The sequence below is a fragment of the Bacillus rossius genome, chromosome 16 (genome assembly GCF_032445375.1).
Source record: "Bacillus rossius redtenbacheri isolate Brsri chromosome 16, Brsri_v3, whole genome shotgun sequence".
Taxonomy (NCBI): domain Eukaryota; kingdom Metazoa; phylum Arthropoda; class Insecta; order Phasmatodea; family Bacillidae; genus Bacillus; species Bacillus rossius.
The window spans coordinates 5,329,878-5,343,128 of record NC_086343.1 but is presented as its reverse complement, the minus strand read 5'-3'; the positions used below and the strand labels follow the sequence as shown (position 1 = coordinate 5,343,128).

General features: G+C 42.5%; 1 protein-coding gene across 4 annotated transcripts in view; it reads left to right on the top strand.

Moving 5' to 3' along the window:
- Positions 1-13,251, top strand: part of LOC134540175 (sodium/potassium/calcium exchanger Nckx30C) — a 178,432-nt gene that overhangs the window by 156,614 nt on the left and 8,567 nt on the right. For all 4 annotated transcript variants that reach the window (XM_063382734.1, XM_063382733.1, XM_063382732.1 and 1 more), the window contains 3 exons: positions 2,197-2,344; positions 5,597-5,712; positions 10,226-10,362. In XM_063382734.1, the coding sequence (XP_063238804.1) occupies positions 2,197-2,344; positions 5,597-5,712; positions 10,226-10,362 (401 nt within the window). The remainder of the gene's footprint in view (positions 1-2,196; positions 2,345-5,596; positions 5,713-10,225; positions 10,363-13,251) is intronic.

Here is a 13,251-nt window from a genome sequence, read left to right as displayed (position 1 = left end):
CCGCAGACGGGAACAAGAGGCAGGGAGACCCCGCAGACGGGGACAAGAGGCAGGGAGACCCCGCAGACGGGAACACGATGCAGGGAGACCCCGCAGACGGGAACACGAGGCAGGGAGACCCCGCAGACGGGAACACGAGCAGGGAGACCCCGCAGACGGGGGCACGATGCTGGGGAGACACGTTTAATTGCCGCTGTAGACGTGGCCTTCGCCGATTGTGCACACAGAAAGTAGTAGTATAGTATAGCCTGTCCGAGCCAAGGAGTAGGAGTGTGGAGCGTGAGACGATGTCCGCCATCTTGGATTGAGACGTCACGGTTGCCATCTTGGATGACCTTGACATTGATGTTTGTCCTTGACCGTTAAAATTTGCCATAATTGTCGAAAAATTACTCAAAGTTATTAATATTTTTCCCAAAATTAGCCAAAATTAGCCTAAATATCCAGTTTTGTTTTAATTCCGCCAAAAATCGAACATCCCTGAATAATTTGTATCAAGCGTTCTTCGTAATTTGAAGATGAAAAATTTAACAGTGTAACCATATGGTAAAATGTACCACGTATACTTCTCGTTCTGATAACAAAAATAATCTTTTATAGAGTTTAAAAAATAACATATATTTATTGTACAAAATGCAACAAACAAAAGAAAGCAGTGTTCACTCTTTCATGCTATGGATAATGTTATTGAATAGTTCTTTTTACTCTAAATACAAAGCGTGACGGGTTTTGTAAAAAACGCGCATTGTGTGCGGAGCTAAAACAACCGCGAACTGCATGCTGGATAGATAACCACGTGTCAAAAATAGTCATGTTGAGTACAAAGAGCCTGTGATGTTCCATTTAAAAATACACATAATTATGAAGCTGTTATACTCCCCTTACAATACGACCTTTGCGAAAAAAATATTTCATTTTACACTGCATGCGTGATGAGATATGGCTCGTTACATGTTTTACGTTTGAAATTATATGAGTAATTACTAGTACCTTAAATTATTTTGCTTCCAATATTAAACGTTTTTGCGCTAAACTATAAATAAATGCATAAAAATCAATATATTCCATTGTTCGTATAAGTTTTATTTCCTACAAATAAAGTCCTTATTGAATGGCAAACTTTTGTTAGTCTCACTATGCACTGAAACCATAAAATAATGAGTTTCAAAGTTTATTAATTTAATGAATGATACGCTAAAAATAAAGAGTAAACGGTTAATCCAAAACTGTATTTCAGATGATTTAATGTTTTCAGTACATACTACGACTGGCGTAAAAATTTGCCCTTGAGTTATAAAAGAACCATTAAATGATGACTTGATAGCAGGAAAAAAAAAATCATTTTATACACAATTAAAGATGGTTATATTAGGCATTTATTAAAAATGAATAAATGTTATAAGCAAAATGATTTAGGATACTACCGCCTAAAAGTGTGTCTCATGAGTGAATCACGTCAGCTGAAACCTCACTTTTATAAGTACACTTGAGAAAGCTAATGAACGATTTCTACCACAAATTTTCACAATAAATAAATGGTTTTTCATTGTATGGACCAGTATCCAAAATAAATCACTAAAGTATAAGATTTAAAAGCAAAAATACAATTTTTTATTTGTACGTGCCCTTTTTTTATCCTGTGATAATGTTATTGTATGGTGCGCGCGCACATTAAAAAAAATTCACTCTGAACATGTTTCCGTAACGCGCCTGAAGAAGTACAGCTTGGAAAGTTGAGTTCGACGTGACGACGTGACGATGTGACGACGTGGCGAAGTGGCGATGCGACGTCGTGACGACGTGACTATGGGACGAAATGGCGATGCAACGTCGTGACGACGTGACTATGTGATGAAGTGGCGATGCGACTATGTGACGAAGTGGCGATGCGACGACGTGGCGATGTGACGACGTGGCGATGCGACGACGTGACTATGTGATGAAGTGGCGATGCGACTATGTGACGAAGTGGCGATGCGACGACGTGGCGATGTGACGACGTGGCGATGCGACGACGTGACTATGTGATGAAGTGGCGATGCGACTATGTGACTAAGTGGCGATGCGACGACGTGGCGATGTGACGACGTGGCGATGCGACGACGTGACGACGTGGCGATGCGGCGATGTGACGACGTGGCGACGTGGCGATGCGGCGATGCGACGACGTGGCGACGTGACCATGTCGTGTTGCAGATGGGAGACACCGAGGACGAGGAGGAGGCCAACGACGCGCTGGACATGTCGTGGCCCAACTCGGCGCGCAAGAGGATCACGTACCTGCTGGTGCTGCCCATCCTCTTCCCGCTGTGGCTGACGCTACCCGACACCAGGACGCCCCGAGGTGAGGCCTCTGCCACCTCTACGACCTCTACGACCTCTACGACCTCTATAGCCTCTGCCACCTCTACGACCTCTACGACCTCTACGACCTCTGCAACACGGGAGGGAGACCTGAGATGCACATCAAGTTCTGCCATTCCCGATTACACCCGAACAATTCACCTTCGGCATAGGCGTGCGCAGGACTTCAGTATTGGTGGTGCCAGATTACACAACAGCCGTATCATTCACGGCCCCGAGCCTAAAGCGGATGGTCCGGGGGTCCTCTTCCGGAAAATTTAGGATTTGAAAGCGCAAAATGGTGCTATTTAAGGTGTTTCCGAACAAAAACATTAAATATACAGATGTAAAAATTTTAACATTTTTTATGACAAATTATATCTTTGAACTTTATAATCGCCAGGAAAACTATTAAACTATTTACAGTGGTAAGCTTTGTTGAGCCATAAAGTAAATTGCACAAATTGTTTGCACGGAATTCATGCTGGTGGCTTTAAAAAACCGTACTTACATGTTTTCTGAAGACGTGAAATAAATGCTAGAAAAAACATTCTCAAATGTTAAGTTTTAAAATCATCAAATGAAGGGAGTTTTTGTAACATACCTAAAATAAGTAAAATATTAAAATAATAAAAATACACAAATAAGAGTGGGCAAAAGTTTTAACTTTTGGAATACAACAAAAAATTTTGTCGGCGACTGCATATAAGTCATTGAGTAAGCCTATTCTTTTAACTAACTAAACTCTCTCTCTTTTTTTTTTTAAATAAACCCTGGCGGACGGCGGCTATTATTCCGTGCGCCTGCCGAGTGGAGTGAACAGTGGACATCGAGCGCGCATTCTATGTAATTCGAGGAGAACTATGAGAAGTATTTACTTTTCAGAAGTTTCGTAGCCGCGGCCCGCGTGTACAACACAAGTAATTGCAACTGGGTTGTTTCCGTGTGTATAGTTGGTTCGATTGATAATTGATATACTGATAGTGTTATGAGCACGTATCTGTAACTCGACACGATTGGAAAACATATTTTTTTTGGAAATAATACGGATTTTTGTAAGTATGTATTATTTGTGCTTGTAAAAAACAAAATAACGTTAACCCTAATGGTGGTGCCAAGGCACCTGTGGCACCTACCGTGCGCACGCCTATGGGTCCTTCGGCCAACCTCGGCATTTGTTTTATTTTCGCGCAGGAAAAAAATGAATTCAAATATTAAAAGTGGTCGGTTAGGTTAGGTTAGCTACATTAAAACACTTTAAAACACTACGGACGGTTAGTTAGGTTAGTTATAGCTACATTAAAATAAACAGAGAAATATAAACATGTATATAAATAAACCCGAGGTTGGCCGGAAGGTGAATAATTGTTCGGGTGTAATCGGCCAGGGACAGAACTTGATGTGCATCTTAGGCTTCCCGCCACGGGACACACTCTCTGTCCGCGTCCTTAACACACGAGGCGACCGCTTCCCACTGTCTGCTTTGCGCATGCGCGAGGACAAAACACTCGTCAAAATAAGGCACGCCGTTGGTGTGTTTATAACTGACCAATCGAACATTGTTTTTCTCGTTGTTTCTTTAATTTGAGTAGATATTCACTTGTAAAATTAATTTAATTGATTTTTTTCCCCCTCCTCGGTGTAGAGCTGTATGCACATCGATTAGTCTGTTCAGTACGGGAAACGCCTATTTTATACAATTCACTAGCTTTTACCCGCGGCTTCGCTTGCATTGAAGCCATTAAATGAGTATCAGAGATCATTACAATATAAATGAATCAATAAAATATATTTCTCTGTAACAAAAATAAATAATTTTGAATTCTGAAATTTGACCGTCGATAATACAGTGCAACGGTATTACAGTACTCACTCAGGGTTGGAACTTCATAACTGGAATGCTAGATGGCGTTAAAGTAGCTAGATTTTAAGATTTTTTGACAAACATTTTTTTATCTTTTGTAAAAAATATATATTTTTTCAATAAAAGTACCCTATGTTCTAATACCTCCAAGAAAACGTATACAATGTTTCATGATGATCGGTTAAGTAGTTTTCGCGTGAAAGCGTAACAAACAAACTTACATTCACATTTATAATATTAGTAGGGAAGTAGGGATATTTGAAGGGGCGTATTAAATCTCAATTAATATGCTTCTAATATTTCTAATTTTTTTCTCGTGATTTTAAATAAATTTTCAATACAACCCTACTCACTTGTTCATATGAAGATTTTTTTTATTCTAAAATGTCCTTGTTTAGTGGAATTTTAGGAGCTGAAAGGAAAATATCTTCATGGAATGATGTGGTATATACAGTTTCGAAATCAACCGTTTGTACGTAGCCTTCGTCTTTAAAACTCTTCATTTTTGTACGAAAGAACGTGGGAAGAAATAAACGTTGACGGGAATGCGGTGTTGAAGCCGTCGGGAGACGTCTTGTCGCGTCTTGCGTGGTTCCGTGTGCGCCTATCCGTCCGTCAAACACGCGGCCTCCAGCCCATCAGAAGGCCCGAAAAAATTTCCGACCCTCCGTCCGTCAAAAGATCCCCAAGCTTTGAAAAACGTCAACAAGATATTGCCGACAAACTTCACCATCTCAAAGAGGTTTCGACGTTCGCTTGTTCAACAGCTTCCGTTAAAAAAAAAAATTTTAACCTCCGTTTGGTACAAAAATCCACCGAGACATAAAAAGTGTAATGAATAGAGACCTGCGAAATTCGCGGATTCATTTCGTGATGTGCTACAATTCAAATAATTATACCTTAGCGCTGCTCTCGCGGCGGAGTTCCTCAACACGTCCCGTGTCCCACAGTTCACACCTCCTCCGCCGACACTCAAGCGCTGGTGACGTCTTTACCGCTCCCAGTAGCCGGCCATAGAAACTATATATATATATAATATTTACGAAACATAAAGAAATCAAACAAAGAATGACCAATTAAAGAAATAATCACAATAAATAAATAAATTAACAAAAATACAGCGACTGACTTTAACAAATTAAAAGAGTATTTTAAAATGGAAATAAATCCGTAAAACTCAATAAAGCCGAAATAAATTAGTATAAATGTGGCCTGGTGGCCACACAGTACAAGAGAGATTTCCAGCACAATTGAAGCCTTCCAAGGCCGTAGGAAGCATCAGAGTGGAAAAGTGTTCGACGCGCGTGCAAGCTTCAGGAGAACTAAACGAACGCGCGCAGTGTCCTTCGTGAATAAAAAGTGTGTGGTCTTGCCTGTTTTTTGCGACAGGGAAGAAATTCTTCGCCATCACGTTCATGGGCAGCATAGCATGGATCGCCGCCTTCTCGTACTTGATGGTCTGGTGGGCAAACGTGGCCGGGGAGACCATCCAGATTCCCCCGGAGGTACGTACGGCCCACAATCGCTCGCTCCCCTGTGCTGGCGCCCGGTGAGCGAGTCCTTAAGCGCTCGCCGGAGAAGTGTGACCTCTGACCTCGGTGATGGGCGAGTCACGCGTGTTCTCGTGTCGCGAATTGGAAGCCTTATTTTCACAGACGAGAGAGCCAAAACCCGAAGTTCCCCGAAGTTCATGCTCGCTTTTTTTCCTCCATATCTTTAATGTAGCTATCCTAACCAAATAAACCGTCCACAGTGTTTTAAAGTATTTATAATGTAGCTAACCTAACCTAATTGACCATTAGTATCATTTTATCAACACCGCCATATTTATTTACAATGACCAAAAAAAAAACCGAAGATGCACGATCGGGGGTTTGGCTCTCTCGTCTGTGAAAAGGCTTCCCGTCGCAAACACACTTGTAATACGCAACTCGGACACGAATTATTCAAAATAATTCCCAGCGTGGTCCTTCATTTATTGAAGCGAATCACACGTAGTTTCCGCACCCGCCGCTATAATTCGCTGCCGGTGCAGATACGTGAACTATTAAATCATTTGATTTGCAGACCGATATTTTAAATTGTGTAATGAAACGGCTCCGATTAAAGTGAAAAATACTTCAAAAATTAATAAATCCAGGCTTTTTACCTGATTTTCGAAAAACAATTTTATGAAAATACCGCCCGTCTTGTTTTAATTCATTAAACGGTTAGTACCGTAAAGTTTCCCTTTGTCTTTGTGAACTTTGGTTCGCGCCGACCGCCACAGATGGCAGCATCGTTGTTACACATTTCCGTTCCATGCGACTTCCCTTGCATTCACGAAGTTACTCCTACCAAATGCCGTATACCGAGAGCTAAGATGTTACACATCATACACAACCTCAGCGAATTTTATCGCTGTCAAAAATTTAATTCTTTGAAACAATTTGGAGTGGTTACAAGTCACAAAATATGTAAAATATTATTTTTAATATTTCAATGAAATAATTTTGCACATAGCAAAATTTTGAATTAATTAAATTTTTAAGGCTAACTACGAAAATAAATCTGCTTGAATACGTGAATAATTTAAATATAAATATTTTTATAGTAATTGTTTTTAATATACTCGAAAAATCTTTATCTACCCGTGCGAAGCAGGGTAAAGCAGTTATTTAAAAATATTTTTTTTTCCAAAATATCACATAAGAAAAGTTTTAAAAAAATAATACGAGCTATAATTATATATTTTAAAGAACCATTTTTATACGAAAGAGAAAATAACATTGATAATTACTATCCACTTCAAAAATTTCAATGCACTACAGAACTTATAACCTGTGTTATATCTTCCGAGTACGCTAAAATAAATGAATCCGTTGAGCAGTTATAAAGTTTTGTCACTATCCCACAGGAACTACACATTTTTTTTCCGGAATGAGAAGTACCCTGTGTCCTATTCCAGGACATAAAAGTAACTACATGCCAAATTTCCTTAAAATCCGCTTGGCTGTTGAAGGGCTGAGTGGTACAAATACGCGCACACAAACCTTTGGTGTTTATAACATCATAGGTTGAGCAGGACGATACGGCCTATAGTTGCTTGTAGCGCGCTCTACGTGCGAGTGCAGGGACGTGAAAAAGGGCGCATTCTGGTGGCGCTGAACTGGCACAGTAATTGTTGCTACTTGAATACCGTAGAACACAAAGAAAGGTTGGAGGGCACACGAACTTAATTATTTGTATTAAAACTTACATCGTCAAATATCTAAAAAAATGTTAATATATATATATATATATTTGTGCAACAAAACAATATAAAAATATATTTGCCATCTAATTTAAATGAAGAATATTTTGTAGTAGTAGTAGTAATTGACACTACTATCATGCTTCAGGAAGCAGAGTAGCGCAGACTTGATAAAAAAAAGTTTTTTTTTTAAAACCAGGCTTTAGTTGTGGATAATCAACCAAGCAACATTCAAAATCATAATCATAATGAATCATAATTTATTCAGGATTGCTCCCTAAATGCCACAACTAATAGCCATCCCTGCAGTACAGCCCGAGTAATAGAAAATGCCAGAAATGGAAAAAAAGAAAAGGTTCAAAGCCGCCAACAGAAAATGTACTGCGTATTCTTTCAGTCGTACATTCCATCGATCAGAAAGTCCATTCTTTTTTTTTTTTGTAGATGTATCCGCTCCCAGAACTCAGCACTTCTTTTGTAGAAGGGCATGAGAAAGGATCACCACCGCGAGGTGTTGTTGGTTTGGTTGGTGTGAGGTGGGTGTGAGGGTTGAGGTGTTGTTAGTTTGGTTAGTATGAGGTGTGAGGTGTTGTTGGTTTGGTTGGTGTGAGGTGGGTGTGAGGGTTGAGGTGTTGTTGGTTTGGTTAGTATGAGGTGTGAGGTGTTGTTGGTTTGGTTGGTGTGAGGTGGGTGTGAGGGTTGAGGTGTTGTTAGTTTGGTTAGTATGAGGTGTGAGGTGTTGTTGGTTTGGTTGGTGTGAGGTGGGTGTGAGGGTTGAGGTGTTGTTAGTTTGGTTAGTATGAGGTGCGAGGTGTTTTTGGTTTGGTTGGTGTGAGGTGGGTGTGAGGGTTGAGGTGTTGTTAGTTTGGTTAGTATGAGGTGTGAGGTGTTGTTGGTTTGGTTGGTGTGAGGTGGGTGTGAGGGTTGAGGTGTTGTTAGTTTGGTTAGTATGAGGTGTGAGGTGTTGTTGGTTTGGTTGGTGTGAGGTGGGTGTGAGGGTTGAGGTGTTGTTGGTTTGGTTAGTATGAGGTGCGAGGTGTTTTTGGTTTGGTTGGTGTGAGGTGGGTGTGAGGGTTGATGTGTTGGTTTGGTTAGTATGAGGTGCGAGGTGTTTTTGGTTTGGTTGGTGTGAGGTGGGTGTGAGGGTTGAGGTGTTGTTGGTTTGGTTAGTATGAGGTGTGAGGAGTTGTTGGTTTGGTTGGTGTGAGGTGGGTGTGAGGGTTGAGGTGTTGTTGGTTTGGTTGGTGTGAGGGTTGAGGTGTTGTTGGTTTGGTTGGTGTGAGATGGGTGTGAGGGTTGAGGTGTTGTTAGTTTGGTTAGTATGAGGTGCGAGGTGTTTTTGGTTTGGTTGGTGTGAGGTGGGTGTGAGGGTTGATGTGTTGGTTTGGTTAGTATGAGGTGCGAGGTGTTTTTGGTTTGGTTGGTGTGAGGTGGGTGTGAGGGTTGAGGTGTTGTTGGTTTGGTTAGTATGAGGTGTGAGGAGTTGTTGGTTTGGTTGGTGTGAGGTGGGTGTGAGGGTTGAGGTGTTGTTGGTTTGGTTGGTGTGAGGGTTGAGGTGTTGTTGGTTTGGTTGGTGTGAGATGGGTGTGAGGGTTGAGGTGTTGTTAGTTTGGTTAGTATGAGGTGTGAGGTGTTGTTGGTTTGGTTGGTGTGAGGTGGGTGTGAGGGTTGAGGTGTTGTTGGTTTGGTTAGTATGAGGTGCGAGGTGTTTTTGGTTTGGTTGGTGTGAGGTGGGTGTGAGGGTTGATGTGTTGGTTTGGTTAGTATGAGGTGCGAGGTGTTTTTTGTTTGGTTGGTGTGAGGTGGGTGTGAGGGTTGAGGTGTTGTTGGTTTGGTTAGTATGAGGTGTGAGGAGTTGTTGGTTTGGTTGGTGTGAGGTGGGTGTGAGGGTTGAGGTGTTGTTGGTTTGGTTGGTGTGAGGGTTGAGGTGTTGTTGGTTTGGTTGGTGTGAGATGGGTGTGAGGGTTGAGGTGTTGTTAGTTTGGTTAGTATGAGGTGTGAGGTGTTGTTGGTTTGGTTGGTGTGAGGTGGGTGTGAGGGTTGAGGTGTTGTTGGTTTGGTTAGTATGAGGTGTGAGGTGTTGGTTTGGTTGGTGTGAGGGTTGAGGTGTTGTTGGTTTGGTTGGTGTGAGGGTTGAGGTGTTGTTGGTTTGGTTGGTGTGAGATGGGTGTGAGGGTTGAGGTGTTGTTAGTTTGGTTAGTATGAGGTGTGAGGTGTTGTTGGTTTGGTTGGTGTGAGGTGGGTGTGAGGGTTGAGGTGTTGTTGGTTTGGTTAGTATGAGGTGCGAGGTGTTTTTGGTTTGGTTGGTGTGAGGTGGGTGTGAGGGTTGATGTGTTGGTTTGGTTAGTATGAGGTGCGAGGTGTTTTTTGTTTGGTTGGTGTGAGGTGGGTGTGAGGGTTGAGGTGTTGTTGGTTTGGTTAGTATGAGGTGTGAGGAGTTGTTGGTTTGGTTGGTGTGAGGTGGGTGTGAGGGTTGAGGTGTTGTTGGTTTGGTTGGTGTGAGGGTTGAGGTGTTGTTGGTTTGGTTGGTGTGAGATGGGTGTGAGGGTTGAGGTGTTGTTAGTTTGGTTAGTATGAGGTGTGAGGTGTTGTTGGTTTGGTTGGTGTGAGGTGGGTGTGAGGGTTGAGGTGTTGTTGGTTTGGTTAGTATGAGGTGTGAGGTGTTGGTTTGGTTGGTGTGAGGGTTGAGGTGTTGTTGGTTTGGTTAATATGAGGTGTGAGGTGTTGTTGGTTTGGTTGGTGTGAGGTGTGAGGTGTGAGGTGCGAGGTGTGTCGCCGTGCCGCAGGTGATGGGGCTGACCTTCCTGGCCGCGGGCACATCCATCCCGGACCTCATCACCAGCGTCATCGTGGCGAGGAAGGGCTTCGGCGACATGGCCGTGTCCTCCTCCGTCGGCAGCAACATATTCGACGTTACAGTAGGGTGAGTCCCCCCCCCCCCGGCCCCTCCTCTTCCCGGCCGCGACGACTACAAGCCTGATCCAGCAGGGCCAATATTCCGAGAGTAGCTGGAAGTTTAAAACAGTGTAGCATCGTCTGTGTCTTGTGATTGGGTCAGGTTCTTTCAGATACACGTCTACTGTTGCAACACCAATCACAGTAACTCAGTGCGGAAGCAAACACGTCCTGAGTGGCTCGGTCAAAAAAGGCAACGACTTCTGTCGCAGGCGGTCGCCAATCACAAGGAAGAAACCTTCTGGTGCGGGTATACCTGGTTGCAGTCTAATAGGCGTTCAGATTTTTTTTTTTCGCGGAAAAAAAAAAGGCTGCCCCCTACTATTCAGCTGATGTCAAACAGATAAACCCAACGGTAAACCTAAACAGGTATTATGGACGACACAAAGACAACACCGACCAACGAAGTGGGTTTCCTACGACAAAACAGCTGCGATGTGTGGATGAAATATTGATTTTTTTTATACATCGACATACTATTGCCATCACTGGCTGCCATTAGTACGAAATTTGGAGAAGGTTTGATGTTTCTAATGGCACGGAAATAGAGAAGGATCTCCCGTAATATTTCACTATCGCGTCTGCTGCTTCCGCGACGCGGGGAAACCTAACATATGGCAACGAATGATATCGCATCTCAAGGTTACGTAATCTGAATTCAAATTTAAAAAAATAAAACACGCTTCGAAACCATATCACGGGGCATAATTTACGTAAATAATAAAAAAAATAACTAACAAGTAATAACAGAACGTTAGGTTTTTTTTAAACGTTTTTTATAATACGAAGACGAACAAACATGGCCAAGTACTGGGATTCTACAGCGAAAAGGAAGAGCCCAGCACGGCCGTCTCCGTTCCAGTGTCCCAGGGCGAGGGGAACCACACATGACTTAGAAACACACAACTTAGAACAGTCGTAACTTAGAAACCTTCGAAAAAAAATCAACATAAATTATAACGGTCATAAGTTAGAACGATCATAACTTAGAAACACGCAACGCAGATACACACACAACTTAGAAACGTCGTAACGTAGAAAGTCACAACTTAGAACTATCGTAACTTAGAACTGTCAAAACTTAGAAACACACAACGCCAAACCACATAACTCAGAACCATCATAAGTCAGAACTGTTGTGCCGGCAGCAAGAAGACATTTACGAGTGTGACGTCATCGCAGTTTTCTATTAAATTAATTGGTAAATACTTGTACTAATGCCCGAGATTGGTACACTGTCATAACTTAGAAACACACAAAGCCGAACCACGTAACTTAGAACAGGCATAACTTAGAATATTCTATCTTGTGTGTTTCTAAGTTATGTGTTTTTCTACGTTGTGTGTTAGTTGAGACAGCAACCCCCAAGGTGGGGAAGGAAGCTGCGTGCCCCTGCGAGCGCGGGAGCAGGCAGCCCGCAGAGCAGTCGTGCGCCGCGGGCAGGCCGCCTTGCCGCCCGGGGGACCGCGAGGAGGAATGAATGCGTAATGTAGGCCACGACTTGGCGGCGGGTCGTGGGATCGATACCAGCACCTGGCTGTTTCCTCGCAGCCGGCGCGGAGGGCGCTACCTCCTTCCCCTTCCCCTTCCCCTTCCACTTCCCGGGGCGGCACGTACACTGACGTGTGAAGTGTGAACCTCGGCGTCATCTTCGGTTAACGAGCAAATTCACGTGCTCCACACGTCGCTGTTACATTTTGTAATATACCAAACTCTCGAAACGTGGAGTTCCTCGCAACTGCATTTCTGGACGCGAACCACACGTAGTTCCCGCGCCCGCCGCCAGAATTCGTTTGCCGGAGCAGCTGCGCGGTCGGCTATCGCACAAATTCCATTCGGCAGGGCGAAAGGATTTTCGGCAAGGACATTTGATTGAAATTCAACCCGCATTGTTGAAAATTCATTTAAACAGATGATGCTATAAAGTTTCCCCTGTTGGTTTTGTGAACTACGGTTCGGGCCATCCGCCACAGATGGCAGCACCGTGATTACACATTTCCGTTCCATTCACGAAATCACTCCCTAACAAATGCCCATGTACCGACATCTAAGATGTTCACACGTCAAAACATTCCTGAGGTTTTTTTTCAGTACAGTTGTTTAAAAATTATTAACATGAAAAATTCGCTCGGTACTACAAAAATTGCTGCCACTGCAATGTTATCCAAGTTTACATTCCATTCGCTATCAACAACAATTTGACTGAAATGTCATCGTAAACACAAGCTCTCTAAAAATTATGGAACACTACTGAAAGCGAAGTCTTTTCGCATGGAAAATTATTTACGTGTAGGGATACTCAAAAGTTAAAAGTTTGACTTAAGAACACCACAGTTGAATTTTAAGTAATATTCTGTGAAATGTGGTCCCTGAGAATATGGGCCAGGGGCAAGCAGTAGCCCTGTACTTTGCGGGGACCAGAGATTTTTTTTTTTTTTAAGTTTCAGTAAGTAACAGCTAATTTATCTCACTTAACAATACTACTACTCTATGCAGAAAACTAATCTTTTGTTTCAAAAGGTATTTCAACACAGCCCAGTTTTGAGATAACTAGTAAAACGTTAGGTCGATTAACATTTGAGGTCGCTTGTATGTATTTGAGGTGGACCTATACTCAGGATCGGTGTAAATTTGAGATTGACCCTATACTCGTGGGTGACCTTATTCTAAATTGGCCTCTATTCGCGTTCAACCTATATTCGAGGTCGGCCCATATTCGAGGTCTGCCTATTAATTGATTACTGGTATTGGTATCTGTAATATGTTTACACATTTTTATGCTAAAGTGAATTTAAAATACAAAAAAGAAGGATAAGCAAATCCTTTATTTGTAGATGCACACACAAAACAGTATTCG